At 34.0% G+C, this 22,976-nt stretch overlaps 1 protein-coding gene across 1 annotated transcript in view; it reads right to left on the reverse strand.

The window, feature by feature from the left end:
• Positions 1 to 22,131, reverse strand: part of ClC-a (chloride channel protein 2) — a 70,099-nt gene extending 47,968 nt beyond the window's left edge. Inside the window, exon 1 of the mRNA XM_089649267.1 lies at positions 21,802 to 22,131. Within this exon, the coding sequence (XP_089505393.1) occupies positions 21,802 to 21,867 (66 nt within the window). The 5' untranslated portion in view covers positions 21,868 to 22,131. The remainder of the gene's footprint in view (positions 1 to 21,801) is intronic.
• Between the last annotated feature and the right edge of the window lie 845 nt (positions 22,132 to 22,976).

Genomic DNA, 22,976 nt, shown 5'->3' on the forward strand with positions numbered 1-22,976 from the left:
GTAGTTAGTCCCAGAATTTCTGCACTGAAATAAATCCTAACTTCTAGTATTACGATGAAATTTCAAAGCAATCAGTGAAGGACTTAAGTAGATTTAAGGTTTTGAACAAACGAACATTTACATTTTAAATAACTGTATTATAGTCGATACAAAGATGCTTTGGCACACCACTATTTATTTCATTCGCATGCATACATCGTTTATTTACACATGCTCTTCTGTTATTCCGACTCTTTCAGGTTTCTCACAAGGATAAGGAATTTCCTTAACCTTAAAATTATTAACGAATTTTACTGTGATTGCAGTTCTCTCGGACGTCAACGGAATTTATTGTCCTTAACCTCAAAATTAATGACTTTTAGGTTAACTACTCTTTCAATTCTCTCTGATGACAGTGAAAAAGTCGTTAATTTTAAAGTTAAGCCTTAATGGCACTGGAAAGTAACCGATGCGACTCCAGACTGGTGATGCAATGCAAGACCATTCTTGAAGAACTTGCGACCATCAATAAAATAACCCTTATCTGGGTACCAGGACATAAACGAATTCAGAGCAATGAGCGGGCTGGTGGACTAGCAAGAAAAGGGACGAAAGCACCACTTGCGGGATCCAAGCCGGCCGTAGGAGTAGCAGCTTGCCACACTAAAATACATATTGAAAAGTGGAACAAATCCCGGCACTGGGAGGAATGGGAAAGGGCACCCGAAATGAGGCAATCAAAAGTACTCATAAACGGAGCAGACCCAAGGCGAACCAGAAAACTACTCAATATGGACAAAAACTCACAGAGGGAACTGGTAGGACTACTAACGGGACACTGCCAGCTCAGGAGAAACATGCAGATATTGGGAGTGGAAAACACCAATAGATGCAGGAAATGTGAAGAGCGTGAAGAGACTCCAATTCACCTTTAGTGCCAATGTCCTGCTCTGTTGGGAACAAGGCTCAGATACCTGGGAAGACAGATTGTAGAAACAGAAGACATAGCCACATATCCAATGACAACCCTGGTGATCTTTATAAAAGGGACTGGGTGACTGTTAAAGGAATGAGGTAAAATGTGAGATAGTACAATGGGCCTATGGCCTAAGAGCTCATGGTAACCTTACGTCAACCTATATAACTATAATTAAATTAAATTAAAAAAGTAGTAATAAGTACAATTGTAATGTAATAAGTCATCCGAGAGAACTGGAATCGTAGTTAACGTAAAATTCCTATCCGTGTTTGTTTGTTTGTCCTTCTTTCACGTCGCAACGCAACGACAGATCGACGTGATATTTTGCATAGGAATAGTTAGAGGGCTAGGAAACGACATAGGCTATTTTTCATGCTGGAAAAATATTTAATTTTCGTGGGAAATTTTTTTCTATAGTCATTTCTCCCTAACACCACGCGAGCGAAGCCGCGGGTAAAAGCTAGTCTTTAATAATTTTAAGATTAACGATAATTCCTTATCCTTATAAAAGTAGTATCGGAATCGTCTCTCTAGGTGACTCCGGCTTCTTCTTCCATACAACTAAAACACATGCTAAATAAACCTTTGGAGTCAATTCGACGTCAGTAAACGATTGCAATTCCTATTTATCGTAACAAGTGATTACTTCTGATATCGAAATCGACGATACCTAATCTATAAGATCATTTAAAAAATGTGTAATAATCAATTTATTAATGAAGAGATAACAAAAAAACAAATCCAACTATCTTAACGCTCAGACATTTAGGCCGATGAAGACTATAATACTGTGTGTCGGAAGATAATGGCGGGTCTGAAGGTTATCGCTATAGCTTAGTTGTTTAGATCAGACGCCGGTTTAGCTGAAGATTCCGGTGTTAAAACAATAGATCTCAGGGTCAAAAACATATCCAACAAGTAATAACGAATACAACATTTGGATAAAAGTTAATTATTTTATGGCACTAAAGTCTACAAGAAAATCCCACTCTCATTCAAAAATCACAACAACCGTTTAAGATTTAAATCTCAAATAAAAATCTGGATACAAAACATAGAAATAGATTATAAACTGACACCAAATACAGACTGAAACCGAAACCACTCAACTGTAGACTAAAAATATTATAATTCTTTCATAAAAAAAAACATTACATAATATATTTATAATTCTTTCAGGAATAAGATAACATAATATATTTATAATTCTTTCAGGAATAAGATAACATAATATATTTATAATTCTTTCAGGAAAAAAACTACATATTATATTTATTATTCTTTCAGGAATAAGATAACATAATATATTTATAATTCTTTCAGGAAAAAAACTACATAATATATTTATAATTCTTTCAGGAATAAGATAACTTAATATATTTATAATTCTTTCAGGAAAAAGACTAAATAATATATTTATAATTCTTTCAGGAATAAGATAACATAATATATTTATAATTCTTTCAGGAAAAATACTACATAATATATTTATAATTCTTTCAGGAATAAGATAACATAATACATTTATAATTCTTTCAGGAAAAAGACTACATAATATATTTATAATTCTTTCAGGAATAAGATAACATAATATATTTATAATTCTTTCAGGAAAAAGGTAACATAATATATTTATAATTCTTTCAGAAAAAAACACTCAATACTTTATTTATAATTCTTTCAGAAAACTTTTTTTTAAAGAAAGATAAACATTCCCGAGTTACGAAAAGCCTGACAATATGTTAAAATCTTAACTACCACCACAGTAAACGAAAAAGGTTGCTTGTGTTGTGATGGAGGACTTAGCCAGCCGAGAAACCCAAACGCGATGTCAACTCAGTCACCGACCGGTCAATATATTTATAATTCTTTCAGAAAAAGTCTACAAAACATATTTTTCTTTCAGAAAAAACACTACATAATATATTTATTATTACTTCACAATATTATTCGTACTATGAAATTTGAATATGTAAATGAAATCCTCAGCAAGGGAGATCCCAGTGAGAACATCATAATCTCAATTTGTTACAAGATACGAAGATAATAAAACATGTATTACTGTTAATATTTTTATATATCATTAAATATAATATTTTTGTAAATATTCAAAAAGGTTTGTTACCCCTTAACAAAGCAGAGTTACACATAATCCTGGGGTACGTTGTTTTAAGCAAATCTTAGCTTGAATTTCGGCTTAAACATAATCCGCAGTTTATAGTGTTGGGTTTACACGGATGAAACTAGAGGCTGAAGTTGACTAGGGTTGAGTCAACTACGTCAAAAAGATAAATAATATGGATGACGTATGAAAAGGGAAGTATACAAGGGCGTACTAGTTACGATGCTAGCGGTTACACGAAGACTTCCTTGGAAGAGCGGCAAGATCCTTGGCTAGAGATTGTGAGTTCAAATCCCGTCGTGAATCGGTTATTTCACACAGAATTTAAATCCAGCGCATTTGCATCTTGTTCAATCGAGAAGATATTTTCGGTGTCGTCCTGGTGAAAGACAACCAATCAAAAACGAAACGTTGCATTGCTTGAAATGGCATTAGCCAAGTCGGGCGACCAGATCTTAATAGCCAGGTATATATTATATATGCCCTGTAGTAAGCGTTCAAAGATGGTTTGAAAGGGAGATATGTTAGAGGGAGCGCGCTAATATTAAAACAAACGATAATAATTGAGCAAAAATGGTGAAATATTTAATAACACACGATTCGTTTGAAATAGAGCAAAAATCTCTCGACAAATTCTTTAGTTGCATTTAAGAGGAAGCTACAAGCCAAAAATGTGTATATTCTTGGTATACCTTATATCGTAGGTAATAGGCATTAAAATCGCTTGACAAACGGAGTCTAGAAACGTTCGATTTCAAGCAAAAAACTGGTTTTTATTATTTTGTAAATAATTTTATAAGAAAGCAAAAAAGTTAATCAAGTGAAACTGTCACAGATAATCTTAGCTATAAGACTGTATTTTTAAAAAGTTGTTTCCTTTATATTATTATTTCTACTGAAAAAATATTTTTTTTTGTAGTTTGTATTTATATTCTTTATTGAGTAATTGTTTTTTTATTTGTATTCTACTCAAGCGAAACGATAGGAAAACCTTCAATTTATCTGAAACATATATTTTGGTATTCATAATGTACACCAATTCGATATAAAGATTAATCAAAATAGTGATTTGACATTGTGAATTTTTTCGTTCCTACAACATATTAAATAACATAACAAAACGTGTTTTTAATAATTTTTGGAGCTTAGTTTGCGATTTTTTTTATCGAAGGAATTTCATATAATTAACGTTTCGACATAACAAATGTATAGATATTATCTTCAAATATAACTTCTTTTTTTTGAATTTAAAAACTTAAAGAGTTAACGAGAAACTTGTTATAAATCGGTTGAAATAGGTTTAGGATGACGTTGTACAACTGGCTCCGGCAGTTGGGACTCTCGTGCAGTGTTCACATACAAAAAAAGAATGATAGAAACTTCCATTATCACCCTGATGAAATACCACCATTCTGAATCAAAACATTGCTTTAAATAAATGGCAATAGCCGTGTTTATCGCAGATCTGAATAGCCAGGCTCTTCCCAACCTTCCTCTCCCCCATCTCCTTCCAATCCCCATTACCTTCAGCCTCACAACATATCCCAATTGAGGATGCCACAGCCCAACTGGTACCGGACATGACAGTTGGGAGAAGTTATAACTCGCGCGAAATCACGATAAAAATACGATTGGTCAATCATCAGTTCTGAGAAAAGACGTAATGATATTAAAAGAATAAATGCGCACATAAAAAAATAAGTTGGATGTTAAATCGACGGTCAACAAACAGTTTGTTGAACGAAACAACATGTTGAGTAATATAACATTGAGTTTAGATTATGGCGGTCGAGAAAGGTAACATATACACATTAAAAAACACGATCACACGTGACTGTGGCGTCATCACAATACCGTGGGTTAATCCGACCTCGATGGGTTTTTACGCTTTTTTTAAATAAATAATTCCAACACGCAATTTGATTTGAAAATAATAATTATTGAGAGGCTGGGTGTTAAGGTAGTTAGCGAAATTTTGATGTCTCGACTCTTGGTTGGATCCCAGACAGTTGATCCCCTGGACCAGAGGTTCCCAAAGTGGTCTATACGGACCCCCAGGGGTCGATATCAGCTTGCTGGGGGTCCATGTCAGCGAGAAAAAAATGTAGGGGTCCACAAGATTCAACCTCAAGTCAACATTTAGGAGTTCCGTAAATGACACAATACACCTAACACAAATATAATAGACTGAGAAATTAATTATTTGATATTTGTATTTTTATATTTCGTAAAGTTGTTAATTGAGGTATATAAACAGAGACATACGTTCCTTTTCTCGTCAGAATTAATATTTTGAAGCACAACATTGCACATCGAAAGCCGCGAATTTTCCTAGATTCCCAACTTGTTTTTGAAAAACGTCCAGGGTAATAATGACGTTCAACATTTAAATGTACTTCACACAGACTTCAAAACTAAGTTTGAGTTTTGTTTCATTTTGACTATCGAAATGGAACGTTGAAGAATCATAAAACATGTGACAAGAAGAACTGACCGGAATAAGCACTGACAAAGAACAGAAAGAAATTCCCGTTGCTTATCCTGCTTCATTTTCATTTGGTGTAATACCTCACAAGGGTGCCCCTGTCTGCACAATGTAAAGACAGAGGAACTATACCGCCACCCGGTTGTTGGACAGGCAAGGGAAGGGAATCTTTTTACGAAAAAATAAACGATTGTCATATGGGACGTTAGTAGTAAAATTCCATATTCGGCAGGCAAGTTGACCCCCGACAATTTTCTTTTTTATGTGAAACAAACAAGAGTCCCAACTGCTCTCAAATGTCTGGAGCCAGTGAGTCTATGGCATCCAATTGGGTACGTTGTAAGCCTGAAGGTAGTGGGGAAGAGACGGAGATGGGGAAGTGCCTGGCTGTCACCAAACATGACCAAAGCCATTTCAAACAAACTAAGAGTATGTTCCAGTTTGGAACGTGCCGAAAATATACTATTTATTATTTTAAATTAGTAAATTGTGAAATAACATAAATAAATCAACTAAAATTTACTTGCGCACGCCGTTATAATAATTCGTCATAAAAAATCTAGAAAAACTACAATCACTAGATTGACTAGATACTACTCCATTAATGATCCACATTTTAATTACTGTTTAAGGCGAAGTTTAATGCTAAATCACTATTTTGATTAATCTATATACCGAATTAGTGTACATTGTGAATACCAAAAAATATACTTTAGATAACTTGAAGGTTTTCCTATCGTTTCGCTTTAGTAGAATACAAATAAAAAAGAAATTAATTAATAAAAATATAAATGTAAACTACTAAAAAATATTTTTTTCAATAGAAATGTATGAACGCGTAAAGCAAACAACTTAAAAAAATACAGTATTATAGCTAAGATTATCTGTGACAGTTTCACTTGATTAACTTTTTTGCTTTCTTATAAAATTATTTACAAAATAAATAAAAACAAGTTTTGTGCTTGAAATCGAACGTTTCTAGACTCCGTTTGTCAAGAGATTTCAATGCCTATTACCTACAATATAAGGTATACCAAGAATACCTATACACATTTTCGGCTTGTAGCTTCCTCTTAAAAAACTACATTACATCGATTTTAATTCGACTCCGTATTTCATTTCGGTGCAGAGATATTGCGTTAAGTATTCATTGGGCATCCCCGATTTCTTCCACAATTCAAACAACTCACTAAACACTCCTGGCACTAATAAGAACAAGGTTTGAAATTTTCAGCGATATCGGTCGACTACTTTTCGAGATTTGCGAGCGCAAACAAACGCAGGCTCAATGTTTATATACAGGGTTTTCCAATAAGAGGTTTTATTTTGAATAGCCCGCTATTTCGGTAGATGTTACTTTTGAAGCTGTCATTTTTTGACATTTGAGAAGTAGAAACTACGCCATTAATAAAAATGGAACGATACACGCTTCAACAACGCATTGAAATTATTAAAATTCCTTTGAGTGAATCAAATACAAATCATCTTGAGTGATGAGGCCCATTTCCACCTCGGTGGCTTCGTCAACAAGCAAAATTGTCGCATCTGGGGTTCGGAAAACCCAAGAGTTATTGTTGAAAAGCCTCTTTATCCTCAACGTGTGACTTTTTGGTGCGGTTTATGGTCCGGCGGAGTCATTGGACCTTACTTTTTCGAAAATGAGGCTGGAGAAACAGTTACGGTGAATGGCTATCGAGAGATGATTAATGATTTTTACGGCCGAAATTGGATGGTATTGATCTGGACAACGTTTACTTTCAACAAGACGGCGCTACGTGCCACACAAGCAACGAAACCATTGATCTTTTACGATTGAATATCAAAATAACACCTCTTATTGGAAAACCCTGTATTAAGATTTTAAAACATAAATGATTATCCAGATCATACTCATAAAATTTTAGATTCTACAAATCACCCGATTTTCATTCCTCATTTATCCATCCAAATGAGAAAATCGATATATGTATCTTAAAAAAACCGCACAAGAAAATGTCAATATTTACGTCATGATAACATAGTATCTATAAGTATATATAGATTGTGTATTTTTGTTCAAGTAGGTTATCAGAAAATACTTAGCGTTCAGATAACGATAATTTATGTATCAAATCGATAAAATGGTTCACATACGAATACATTAAGATAAATACTTCGCGATAATACGGGTACTTCAAGTTGATCCAAAGTTTCCAATCATCTCTGATGTCGCCAACAGCATCCATTATTATGTACTAGTATACTCGCATAATGCTACTTATAAACACGTCAAATATTCCGCGAGCCGAGCCGCCAATTATGGGAAAGGAACAAAGCAAAAGAATAAAATAAAAATGTTACTTCGTTCCTTTCCCATAAATGCGGCTCAGCTCGCGGAAATTTTGTCGTATTTATACGTAGCATTATACGGAACCTTATAATTTGTAATAATTAAAATAAAATAACTTTGTTTAAATACCACTTTATTGTATATATTTATAACCAACCGGTTTCAGTTCAGCCCGAACCTTCATCAGGGTTAATAAAAACATATTAAATTAATTACAGAGGTGTATGGGTACTTATAGTTAAGTTGGAAGAGGGAGAGAGAACATCAACTTTGGTGGGGGTGGAAGACTTAGGTAGGAGAGAGGGGGTAAACATAGGTGCAGGAAATGGAAATATATTTAAAATGGGGCTGTTTGTTAAATCTAATTGTTTATTTAGTAAATTGATTTTATTGACTTTAAGGGATTTTTTTATCTCGAGTGCTTCTAAATTGTTGAGGCGTAGACCTATCCCGTTTCTATGTAATACTTCTACACCTGAAGGCTTATCAAATGAGTGATCTTTAAAGATCACTCATTTGTGAAGTACTTGTACATTTTTTTTTTAATTATTTTTTTTTTTAAGTTTCTTTATTAATTAAATTGTTTGTTACATGCATTGAGGATTTTTCGACCACCATGCTAGGCACATGCCCGTGTTATGGTGGTCGATTTTCTATACATTAACATTAAGAATGTGAGAGAATATAAAAGAATATAAAATAACATATTATTAAAGAATATTTAAGAACACAAAATAATGTAAATGACTATATAGTAATATAAGGAAGTATGGAAGAATACAGTAGAATATAAAAATAGTACGAAAGTATAGAACATAAATAACGTGAAAATAGTATGAAAGTACGAAATTATTTGGCAGGTTGGGAATAAGCCGTAGCTCAGTGGGCCAGAGCACCTGACCGGATATCAGAAGGTGCGGGTTCAATCCCTGTCGGCGGCATTTATTTTTACTCGGTAGATATTTTCAATTTGTATGGATATTTCAGGCGAGTAATTGATGCTTATAATAATTTGTTATACTGGGGGGAATGATTTTCCTTGGGGCCTCGTGTGTGGAGCTAATGTAAAAAAGGGAATTTAAAAAAAAAAATACCACACTAAAATAATAATTTACGGAGACTGGTCAGTGGTCAATTTGTATGTTTTACGAATTACGTACTGTCCCTGCTGATGGTTTGGACGTTTATTTACTTCAATCAAGCAATCAGCAAGTTGGAAGACGTCCAGATGCATGATCATTGATCAACATTACCACCGCAGAATTTACTTAAATACTTATGCAGTTTTAAATAGTAACAATTTAAGAATTCTGTCAATGTGTTTAATGGCCAACATTTAACACGCTCAGTGGGACAACGTTCTGCCTTGAGAGGTGATTAGCATTCAGTGTAAAAACATGAAACTATTACAACATTGCTTTATCAGGTAACGTAGGTATTATGCATAATAATATATTCAAATGAATACATATATTAGTTGCAATTTAGTTTATTATATGCATATTTTAAGCAGGACTGATTCCAAAATATAACTAAAAATGTAATCTGATAATTATTTATCACGAACGCCTAGTTGTATCTTCGCTTTTACATTTTTTTACTTTTTTTATTCTTGCCTGAACAGACTATGCAATAATTACAAAAGCGTATTATCCAAGGTTGATATTTTCAGTTGCGAACTTACCAAATACAAGAGGTCCATAAAATAATATTTCTCTGATGGTTTTTGAATAATGATTATGTCTCTATTGTTTATATCTCTATTATGATTTGATTTATATCTACAACCTCTCTCCATGGCTATAAATGTATTGTTTTGTAAATTTTTCGATTTAGAAAATCTTTGTTTTGTATACATTTTTTAGTTCATATTCCTTTCTCACAAATTTAAATAACTTATTTCATATTATGCTGTCTCAGTAGAGGTAAAGTCACAAGGAGGAAATCCATAATTGGTTTTATTTTACTATATAATACTTATGTACAAACTGATATGTAAACTGTCGATTTCCCGAAAGTGAATAAATAAATAAATTATCATTTTCTCTCAAATTTTAAATTTTTTACCCATTTTTTTATTTTTCTTATATTCGCCATTAGTGTATTGCCTACTCAATTTGCTTGTCATATTGTTCAACAAGATAGTGTTGCTATGTAATTGTATTACTATTATGTATTTTGTAAAGTTACTGTTATGTAATTGTAATTGTGTACATGTATGATAATTTGAAACCTGTTAATATGACTGACCTAAAACGGGAAACCTTCCTAGTTGGACAGTCAAAAGCTTCCTTCCATATAATGTAATGTATCTTTTAAAAATAAATATATAAAAATATATTATTAATTTACAAACATATTACGATAATTCATAAATATAGATATTTCGAAGCTAATTGCAAAAAAAGTATATTTTTTTAACGAAACTGTCCAACTGAATTGAGAAATTATTTCTCGTGTTTGAGGAGTTGGGGAGTGACGTCACTATAAGGTGAAAAAAATTAATTAATATTATTGTTATTATTAGATCCCTGGGGCGTACGTGTGGTAAAACCATGTATGATCGTGTGAGGAATGTGGAGATACGCAAAGTAATAACTTAGAGGGAATACTTTACCTGGTGTGGACTGCAAATTACCGATACACTTTCAAGTCTACTAAGTCCTAGTCCTCAATGAAATGAAGAACCCATATCTACATATTATGTGTAGATTCGTCGTGTCCAGATCAATGGTTTCAACAAAATTTCTAACAAAATAAAAATTAAATGATTTCCGCTCTTACTGAATACAGGAGTGTCCGGGGGTAAAGTGCACTAACTTCGGTAGGTGATTCGACATGATGGTAGAAGTAAAAAAGATAAATAACTCTTTCATTTGTAGGTTTACTGCGCGGTAGCTGCACTTAACTGTATATATTATGTTTGTATTATTATTATTCTCCCTTTCAAGGGAAGGGATAGACCCTGACCCTGCAATCAGTCAGGCTAAGACAATCTGGAGCAGTCACCTGATAACCCTACATAATCGTTATTTATATATTCGTAATTTCTTTACCCATTTTAAAGACTTAATTATCCCCTCTTTACAAATAACCTAACAACATTTAAACTCCGGAAATGTTTCTTGTGCAATGATGGAGGACTTAGCTAGTAGATGATTGTCCCGTGTCCCCGTCATAGCTTTGAACCCTTCGATCAAGTGGCTAATTAACATATTGAAATGTTCTCAATCAGAATTCAACAGAAGTCGATGAATTCTATTAGCAAGAACATCCCTTGACACGTTTTAAATGCGGCATTGACCTCCGAAGAGGGGTCCACACCTGTGAAGGACTGAAAAAGGTCACGTTCAAACCCCAAGGGGTGGTTTCCCGTAGTTACACATCCCCTCTTAGATCTTAACCAAGGTTAAGCCAGTGAAACTATAGTAAAAAATAAATCTTGAAGTATTTGATTGATGCAAAATTTAGTAGCGTTCTAATTTTTTTGTCGACAAATAAAATACGTTAATTACTACTAATTATTCAATGTCATCGGTTTTCGCTTGTCAGGCGTCGCGGGTGTTTTTGCAATAATTAATTGGGAATTTTTATGTAAACCTTTATTATACAGGGTTTTCCAATAAGAGGTGTTATTTTGAATAGCCCGCTATTTCGGTGTTATTTCTGAAGCTGTCATATTTTGACATTTGACAAGTAGAAACTACGCCATTAATAAAAATGGAACGATACACGCTTCAACAACGCATTGAAATTATTAAAATTCACTTGAGTGAATCAAATGCAAATCATCTTGAGTGATGAGGCCCATTTCCACCTCGGTGGCTTCGTCAACAAGCAAAATTTCCCATCTGGGGCTCGGAAAACCCAAGAGTTATTGTTGAAAAGCCTCTCTATCCTCAAAGTGTGACTGTTTGGTGCGGTTTATGGTCCGGCGGAGTCATTGGACCTTACTTTTTCGAAAATGAGGCTGGAGCAACAGTTACGGTGAATGGATTGCGCTATCGAGAGATGATTAATGATTTTTTATGGCCATAAACAGTCACACGTTGAGGATAGAGAGGCTTTTCTACAATAACTCTTGGGTTTTCCGAGCCCCAGATGCGACAATTTTGCTTGTTGACGAAGCCACCAGGTGGAAATGGGCCTCATCACTCAAGATGATTTGCATTTGATTAACTCAAGTAATAATAATAATAATAACAAATAATAAACTGTTTATTCCGGTATGTGGGGAGGTTAGTGCAGTCCCACACATTCCATATAGAGATACAAAAAATATATGATCAAAAACAAAAAGATAGAACAGAAAAAAAAAACAGAATAAATTGAAAATAAAATGATAAAATTAATAGAATAATAGAAAGTTGAAGCCTTTAGGGAGCCGTGACTATATTAGGCGATAGTATTTTTCTCCAGTGTGCGGCAATGCTGGAGGATGGAGTGAGGCGGGCTTCCATAGTGAGGATATTTCCAGAGCTTCTTATCCTTTCCCTCATTCCTGCCACCCTGTATCTAATAAGGGCTGCATATCCGGGAACTCACCCCTCCGTGAGCATACGGGAAGCGCTGCAGTATCTGGGGAGACAAAACATTGTGCGGAAGGCGTTGTTGTATTGGACCCGTAGTCTTTCTATACTACTCTTTTTGTAGTTTGCCCATAGTTCGCACGTGTACAACGTTGCGCAGAAGGAAAGGAAGAGCGTCCTTTTTACTGCGGTACTGCAAAGGCGAAATCTTCTACTGAGCATGTTTGCTTTAACGCTGAGAGCTCGTCTTTGTCTATCGATATCATCATCGTCCATCAGATTACTGGTGATTATGTGTCCAAGGTATTTAGTTCCTTCGGTCACCTTCAAGTTCACACCGTTCAAGGTAGCTGGAGAAATATTTTTCGGGCCTTGCCCATGTCTTATGACCAATAGAGCCGTTTTGGTGGGGTTATACAACATATTTGTTACTTCAGCATACTCTTCACAGATTTTCAGAAGAATGCGCAGTCCCCTTATAGATGGTGCCATCAGGACCATGTCGTCCGCATAACTGACGTTATTCAGACACTGTCCTCCGATGTGGCAGCCTACTCCTGTATTGTTTAGCCTTTCGGTGAGTTCGTCCATGTACAGATTTAACAGTATCGGCGACATGCATCCTCCCTGTCTGACGCCACTCTTTAGGAGGAAAGGTTCGGAAAAACCATCCTTCCACCTTACTAGGTTTTCCTGCTGTCTGTGCCACGAGTAAAGAAAATGTATGACCTCCGATGATATGCCTCTTTCTCTGAGTTTAGCCCATAGCAGAGGGTGAGAAACCCTGTCGGGACTAAGAAACATGCATATGAGGTGGTATATTTATTCCTGTAGTATTCCAGGGTTCTTTTTACCGTAAATATGGCAGTATCGGTAGCAGCTTGCTTTTTGAATCCCATTTGGTTGTCATAAGTTTCCAAGCTGGGTCCGATCCTGTTTAGTAATAGACGTTCGAATGAATAATCGTGCGATGGTGGTGGCAATTGAGATCGGTATATAGCTGTCCTGGGAGGTAGAGTCCAACGATTTAGATTTGAGAATAGGTAATAAATAATTACAGTTTTTACATTCTCAGTTGTCATATGAAACATTGATAAATAGATCAACATTGTGAACTAGTTTCTACAGTTACATAATCCAACAGTTACTATTACAGCGGAGGTGATAATATTTATGTAAACGCGGAATATTTACTTAGAAGTTTATACTTCACGTGTCTGTTAGCTTTTAATTTGAACATTAGCTCAATTTGCTTCAGAACGTGAAACATTTTTTTCCAGATGTATGTTTATTTATGTTATATGTTTATTATACATTTTTTGGGGTAATTTTCTTTATAGCTTTTGCAATGTATTGGTTTGTATACTGTTTGTCAAAATAAATAATGAATATTTACAGTTTTTACGTTTTCAGTTGTCATATGAAATATTGATAAGTAGATCAACAATGTGAACTAGTTTTTACAGTTACATAATACAACAGTTTATTTATCGTTTCTTTACATTGTATCTTTTTTACGTTAGAATTTTTAACCTCACTAGGGCAAGCCTGTGTTGAGGTTAATAATTTTACAAAATAATAATAATAAAAAACAGCACAAAGATTATATATTAAGAGAACAATATTCTTACATTAACGTTTCTACGAATTGGGTACCTACATAGTACCTATTAATCTAGTTCCAGCCAATTCATTACAGTATAATGTAGTAAACTTGTAGGGTGACCATGATATACATTGATATTTAATTGCAAGAAAAAATATAATAAACTAGTATTTATTAAATTATTAAATTGTTATATTTCGCCTATGTAAGAAGTCAACTTGATTTCTATTATCCTGTCTGGAACCCACCCAATTTTAAAATGGGTATTCCAGCAATTATTTTGAACTACAACACTCTGTTAAATTATATGAATATGCTCAAATTGTCAGACAGAAGAATTTTCACTGACTTGGTATTTCTATATAAAATTCTAAATGATTTAGTTGATAGTCCGGTATTGCTAGAATTGATAAGCTTTCGGATTCCACAACGTAATACTAGAAGTAAGGATTTATTTCAGTATTGAAATTCTGGGACTAACTACCATATATATATTCCTCTTTGCCCAGAATACTAATGGAGGGAAACAATTAAACCAACTCAGTGGACCTTGGATCTTCAATTTATGTTTAAACAAATATAAAATGTTGTTAATGAAGCTATTCAGTTATGTACAATAAATAATGTATATTTCTTAATATTCTCATGTAAAAGCCCTAAAAAGGCCGTTAATAATTAAATAAAAAGGAGTGGAAAAAATGCATTATAAAAGGAAAAGGATGAAAAAATATACATATACAAAATATTATGCCACAATTTAAAAGGACAAAGATGAAAGAATATGTTGGAAATCCTCGGATGGCAGAAATAATTTAACATTATTTTTAAATGTACACAAGGAATTTGACGACTTAATGTGATCTGGAAGGCTATTAAATAGAAGTGGAGCTTGGTACAAATAATGTCTTTGCCCAAATGAGGATTTAGGGTGAATTGCCATAAAGTTCAGACCAGAGCCAATTCTTGTAGTACGAATTTGCTGAGTTTTTTTCGCAGAACTAATATTGTTAAAAAATCTGCACAGCGTTTGTGTGACAAATAGTTGTTTTAAATTCATGATATTACATTCCTTATAAAGTAACTGTGTAGGATGTAAAAGTGGAAATCTTAACGATACAAGTGATGAAGTTGTATAAAACACGGTCGAATTTGCCCTAGCAGGCCTAGAAAGTTGATCTTTCCTTGGGGTTTATTTTAATTATTTCTGATGAGCGTATTACTAAAATCTCAAATCTTTCTAGAGGGATCCCTAGAGAAATTAATAATTCATTGTCTAGAAAAATAATAGCTGATGCTTACCGCTAATTTTATAGTTAAAAACGTTTTATAAGATTTTCAAACCGTTTTACATAAAATATTTCAATAGTAATGTCCTGTTTTTATTAATCTTAAATATAAATAACTTACATCCAGAGGGATTCCTCTAGGAACATTTGAGATTTTAGTAATATGCTCATCAGAAATAATTTAGATGTCGATTTCGATGTGGGATTTAAAAAATGCATTTCACATATCGACAAACTTCACTCGCCATTTTGGGTTTTCCGTAATAAGAATGTTGCCTCGTTATGTAAAAATATTTGACTCTCTGACAAAGTTTTGACGAGGGATTCATATTTTGACAAATTTTGTGCCGCCATGTTGATTTTGATCTAGTTTAATTTTTGTTGTGTTGGCTTTTGATATACAGGGTGTTAAGAAACGTAGGTACCTGACTTACTTTAACCAGTGATTCCTGACATTATTTTGAGTAAACCTGTCTGATTTTTTGATGTTTTAGTTTTTAAAAAAAAGGTCACCGGAGACCAACATGTCATCTTCATTTTTTACTCCAATTAAACTCAGGAATAAGGCTAACTGACAAACTAACCATCACGCCGTTTCCCCGCAGGGGTAGGCAGAGAGGACAGACCGCCAAATAACTCGGTCTTGGCACACACTTCTTGCCTTATTCACATTCATACATCCTTTCATACATGCTCTTCTATTATTCTGACTCTTGACATGGCCCGACTCAAGTGTCTGATTCACTTGATCGTGCGATGTCTGTTTTCAAATTCAAACATTTATACAACCGTAACGCTAATTTCCGCATGGATTATCATTTTCTTCTAGCCAACTGAATTTATAACTAGAATGGAATGAATTATTTTTTTAAATATATATAATATCGCACAAAATTCCCAATTGTCTGGAGCCAGTGAGACTAGCATTGGGTATGTTGTGAGGCTGAAATAGTGGGGTGGGACCTTGCTATTCAGATCTAGTCACCAATTCCGGCTAAAGCCATTTCAAGCAACGTTTGCATTCTAAACGGTGGTCTTACACCAGAACGACACAGAGAGTACCTTCCACTCTGAATCATACAAATATACAAACCAAGATGTCTGGGGGTAAAGTGCACTAACTTCGTGAGGTGATGATGGGAACCAGAGGTGATGACAACTCAGCCACCTACCGATATACTCATACTCTTCTATTAATTTGACTCTCAACATGACCCAACTGAAGCATTTGATTCTGTTGATAATGCCATGTCTTTTTTAGGGCTTCCCCGACATCGTCTATCATCCATTTAATGTTGCACATTATCCCTTCTCTACTAATTTTCTCTACATGTCAAAACTATGTAAACGTCCGAATCTCATTCATCTTCATTAATACTGACTACTAATACACACATGTACATGGTTTTACAACATAATGTCGAAAACGTGTTGTGTCGATCAGTCGTAGCCGTGTACACCTAAAGACCAGTTTGGTCCAGGAAGCGTTAGGCTTGTATGAAAATATGTGAACGCAGAATTTAAATCCACGACAAGAGCAAATAACCAAGAAAAATGGTTTAATCATCGAGACGCCTCCAGACAAAATGTACATATTACCAATGGCTAAAGATGACAACCTAATGACTATCTTGGTCCAAGAAGTATTGGGCTTGTATGAAAATATGTAAACGCAGACTTTAAATCCACGACAAGAGCAAATAACCTTGAAAAATGGTTTAATCATTGAGAAGCTTCCACACAAAAGTGTACATATTACCAATGGCTAAATATGACAACCTATTGACTATCTGGGTCCAGGAAGGATAGGGCTTGTATCAAAATATGTGAACGCAGAATTTAAATCAACAACAAGAGCAAATAACCAAGAAAAATGGTTTAATCATCGAGACATCTCCACACAAAACTGTACATATTACCAATGGTTGAATATGACAATCTAATGACTATCTGGGTCCAGGAAGGATAGGGCTTGTATGAAAATATGAGAATGCAGACTTTAAATCCACGATAAGAGCAAATAACCAAGAAAATTGATTTAATCGTTGAGAGGCCTCCACACAAAAGTGTACTAATTCCCAACGGCTAATGATGATAACCTAATGACTGTCTGGGTCCAGGAAGGATTGGGCTTGTATGAAAATATGTGAACGCAGACTTTAAATCCACGACATGTGCAAATAACCAAGATAAATGGTTTAATCGTTGAGACAAAAGATTTAAATATATCACACCACGCAAATCCATCACAATTAATTGATCCTTGCATCTTATATAAGACGGAAGATAGAATTACACGTTCATCTTTATACATTGTATCGGATATCAAATATCATACAAGATTCAAAACACTTCCACAGTCTGTAATAAGAAAAAAACTCAGGTCAAAAGACAATAACTAATAAATTAAACAAACATAGTTGCCGCAACTTATGTTTTAAGGCGAAGCAATTTTGTATAAGAAAATGAAACTCAAAGGAAATCATGCACTCCTTGTGCTGTTGGCGATAATGTTGAAATTGCCACTTAACATCAGTTGCTTGTATCGATTTATGCAAAAAAAACATTGCCAAAGTTGTATTATATTTTGTGAAGCTCAAGTACTGGTATTATTAAAACGTTTTACCGTCAGAGCCTAATAAAGTTAATTTGCCACATTATACAATTGTATGAAAATTTATTATTTATTACAAAAGATGCCATGTTAAAACAATGGCCAAAATGTGTTCTACTCACAGTATTTAACTAAAGCTTTTACAATATTTCTAAGCGATCAAATTATCAAACCAAAAACACAAGTGCGCTCTACGATTGAATTTGATCTATGGTCTGGAACACCAAAATACTTAAAATAACCATTGATTCTGTGCAGAAACGGACTGTTTTTTGATAGACTCTCTTATCTTAACAAACGAATTGCAATCATAGAGCTGGTCGGAATGCTGATCTTATTCTACCAGCACTAACGAAAGGTGCTCCGAGGAACTAGTGTGATTGATCCCTTCAGTAGGGGAAACAAGTCCAACATTTGTACACAGTTGACATTTGTCATATGAGAATGGGTCGTTTCTACAACTCGTTCTTGCGTTCAAAAGCTCGGTGTGGAACAATTTGACGGCCTCGGTGTTTCCCTCCTCCTGCAACATGGGTCACTTGACATCCCCAAAGATGACATAGGCCTCATGTGCAGAGATAATCTAAAAAAAAATTGACTAAAAAAACATGGTTTTACATTATTTAGCAATGCCTTGCCTTAATATAAAGAAACAATCAAGTTTAAAGTCCAATAGAAGAGACACAATAACAAAATAAAGAAATGAAATTGTACAATCTAAATATATTATAAACTTGATCAATCTATTGATACTCTCCTATAAACAAATGCATTATAAATTGATGAAAAATATGCAATTGAAAAATCTGCACTTATTAAGAATTCTAGACTGCATCACTATACCGTTACTTCAAGTTGGTGACACACTTGAATATTTTAATAAATTATGCAATAAAAACAATCTACCATCAGATTTCTGCATATAATTTAAATACTAGCTTCTTTGACGGTCGTTTGTGATGTTATCATGAATGGAAGCAATTATTCTAATGTATTAAAAAAATACTTTATGATTTAAAAATTCTCACATCTGATAGTAAAAAACATATTGTTTGACTTTTGGTTAATTGAGACGATTTGCGATTCCTTCTCTTTTTGAGTCTCTCTTTTTCAGAAAGACTTGTAGTGTTCATTATCAGAGCAGATATGAGAAGAAGCAGGAATTACAATACAGCTTACTAGCTATCTTTGTTTAAATAAAACAATAACTTGGTAAACACCCTTTTTTATTTTTTAAACTTATGCTGACCGGGTTTCGCTACAATCATAGCTTCTTTAGAGCTGTAATATATAATACTGTATAATATAGTATTATTTTGTAATATTACATGCATGAATCAACAGTACAGTAATATTATATGTAATATTGTATGCATTATTATAAAGTATTATAATACATCACATCACAATGTGTCGCTTCATATAAACAAAAAGTTATCTATGTATCGGCTTGAATTATCTTCTGCAATTTTTGACAATCCATTGCTAACAGACCGATTGCCATCTCTAAGGCACGGACGCAATGTGGGGATGCTAAGTCAGACAAGTATTTTAATGGAGCCTGCTCTAAGGAGCTAGCAGCATTGATCCCCGGTGCTCGTGAGTGAAACTCAACGGATACGAGCAGCACACCCGTTCACAGTTGATGTCGGCTTCATGAGAATGGGGCGTTTCTTCGACCCGTTGGAACGAGCTACCGACATCTGTTTTCCCTCCTTCATATAATCCCGGCCTCCTCAAGACCCGCTTTAATAAATCCCTTCCTACATCCTCCACCTTAACACGCCTCACAATGATGCCTGAACGGATGGCGATATAGTTCCCTGGTCTTTACACTGCACAGACAGGAGCACTCTTGTGAAGTGTCACATAAAAAAATGTACATATAGATTACAGAGAGAGAGGTTAAGAACAAAGTTGGATTGAATTTTTAAATAGAATGGAGAAACAGAGTATGTAAGTTAAAATTTAACATTTTGTACGTACGTTTTATCATACTGCAGGATTATTCAATATGTGTGATTGTATTTAACCATTTTGTGATTAAGAGATAACATTAATTTTCTATTTATGTTAAGGTGAGCATTGCATAATAATACATAACTTCTTCTGTATCTACTTCAATTTGTTGCATGAAGTCTGTTTTGTAATTGTAAATTTGTCCATTAAATTTTCATTTCAACAAACTTTGTGAGGCTACAAATAACTGGAAAATATTTGAATTCCTCCTACTAGTGGCGACTTGTATTCACTAACATGGGTAGAGCGCTAAAAAATATTACCAATCTACCCCTACGTCACGTCAGGTAAATCTTCAACGGAGAAAGATACTAGCAATTAGCAATTTAGAAGCTCGTACCGACCTACTGGAATGATCGGTATGCGAATTGAAAACTAAAGTGGCGCCATCTCACCGTGAGAGTTTACGAAGCATTGGAAAGCGCCGTTCATGTTTCGGAGAAATCCACGCTCTGCTCATATACATAATTCATGTTCCCGGGTGACGTTTCTCGATGAGCGATATAGAATTCTCTCGCACCACGTTACTTATGATACATGATACAAAGATCAAAAATTCGAGCCGGTTGAATTTAATTTAATACTTTTATAGTATTAATTGTATTACTCTTATTTGCGTTGATTTTCGATGATATTATTATCGGTTAAAAATAATTATTTTTAGATTGACTGAAATTTCGGGAGTGCGCTGCTCCAACGCACCTTATAGCTAGCTACCACTGCCTCCTACTACCATAATTATAAGCAGGAAATTATGCTTAAACAATGATGGAAGACTTTGCTTCACGTTTTATGAATTCTGTACATTTTCAAATAAGGCTATGGTTGTGTATTATAATTCAAAGCAATGGATGCAGATCTTCGTCGTTAAATATTTTACCATTATCCGAAACATGGATTGATGTTTCCACTAGTTTTTGCTGGTTACAGAATTCAACGTAGAAATTTTTTCCTCTTGCTTGAGCTTAGCTACGAAACTACGGGTTCGAATCCAGACATTGCGGGTTCAATACTCTGCTAATCATTGTGTAATCTGCTCAATATTATGAGAGTAGCGGGAAATATGTATGAGCTGTTTCTGTAAACATAAAACCGCCGATTTTAAAATAACCGGTAAATACAAACTGAACATTAAGAAATAAAGTTAATTTAATGAAGTTCTACGACTAATACTTTTTTTAACGCTAACCGAAACCATCCTAACCTAACCATGGTTTTTATTAAATCAATTAATTAGATCTGATATTGATAGAAGGAAGAATAATTCAAACAAATTGGGACATTTGATTCATATTAAGGTTTTAGTTTCCAGTGTTTTTTAAATAAATAATTAACCATCACGCCAGCAGAGGACGGAACGCCAAACAACTCGGTCTTAGCAACCACTTCTTGACTCATTCACATTCATACATCGTCTCATACATACTCTTCTATTATTCTGACTCTTGACATGGCCCGACTCGAGTATCTGATTCACTTGATCGTGCAATGTCTTCCACAGATGTGCCCGACTTCTTCTACAATTCACATTTGCGTTAATTAACGGTTTAAAACATGCAAAAATTGTGCTTTTCTTTCATTCCAATAAAAGATTATATTAAATAAACATTTAGGCAGTTTTTTTTTAGCAAACTATGGCAAATTTATATATGATTTATATATGGTTGTTTACTAAAAATTTTGAAAAATTATATATTTTTCAAATAATTACGTAGAATTTAAAAAAATACAATTTTTCATAAATATAGGTGAACAGGTGTTTTAGAATCAGAAAAAAGTTTGTAAAGAAAACAAATGTTTTAAAATTCAAGCAAAAGTTAAAAGTAATAATAAAGGCAATAGTTTTAACTTACCAACGTGTTCTGATATCCTAGCCCCGTCTCCTCGTCCGACATTTCCGAGTGAGATGAATGAGGCATCTTGATTCATGCAAGAGAAATGATAATAATCCACTTAATCTTTTAAAACTTCACACGATAACAATAATAAAAATACTGCAAACTTTTAACTTATATTGTTTCGAAGCACTCTAGACACACGCACATTTGACGCCTCACTGTGCCCGATGGCTGCTTCCTGTCAAGAAATCATAATAGATGTAATAATTCATAATTGACGCGGTGCAATTTCATGCAAATCATATTATCATACGTCGGACAACCACGGCAATTTAAAGAAAACTCTCCGCCGTCAAACGAGTGACAACTGACGTAAGGCGCGTTCGTTTCAGCACCAGACGGACGCTGCTGAACGCAGCAATTATTTTATTGTAAGGAATGAGGGGTAGGTTGTTAACAAAATAAAAGCAATATTAAGTTATTAGTAAAGAAGGTAATTCGATATAAAGGTTTATTATTTTATCAGTGTAAATACGTATATTCTTATTATAAATATTATAATCTGTATTCGTATAGGTTTTACCGTCAAAAACAGTGATATACAGGAAAAAACTTATGTTTATTAAGTAGTTGCATTGATTTTAATTTACGTTTTGGTAAAAGAAACACAAAAATACAACGTGCGTGTACTTTCGTACGATAATCGTTTTCATATTAATTATTTGTTAACATCATACTTGTCTGGCATCTGTTTAATATATTTTTACTGTAAGCACGTTATCGAGCCATGTGTTCTTGTCTAAAAACTATATGTTTATTTGTCTTTCAATGTTTTACGAATCTTTCACGATGGATCTCATGATGAAAAATAAATATCGGACTGAACTATGTAGTTGAAACGATAATAATTTTATTTTTGCACCTACTAAAATTCTTTTAGCTGGTACTAAATCACTCTGGATAAAATCCAAATGCTGTTATTTTTGGAAATAAAGATATTGTATTTAAAAAGTACAAATATTGTAGTGAAAACATTATGTTAACACATGTGATTACAGTTCAAGAAAATAATCGGCTGTTGTCAAAAATAGTGATAGTTTTTTGACAACAACTTTTAACTTTTGCATTAATTTAAAATGTACGAAAATTAAATTATTTGTTTATATGTACAGTGAAATTTTAAAACTGCA

Source organism: Hesperophylax consimilis, chromosome 29 (genome assembly GCF_061612785.1).
Source record: "Hesperophylax consimilis isolate HC1 chromosome 29, BYU_Hcon_1.0, whole genome shotgun sequence".
Taxonomy (NCBI): domain Eukaryota; kingdom Metazoa; phylum Arthropoda; class Insecta; order Trichoptera; family Limnephilidae; genus Hesperophylax; species Hesperophylax consimilis.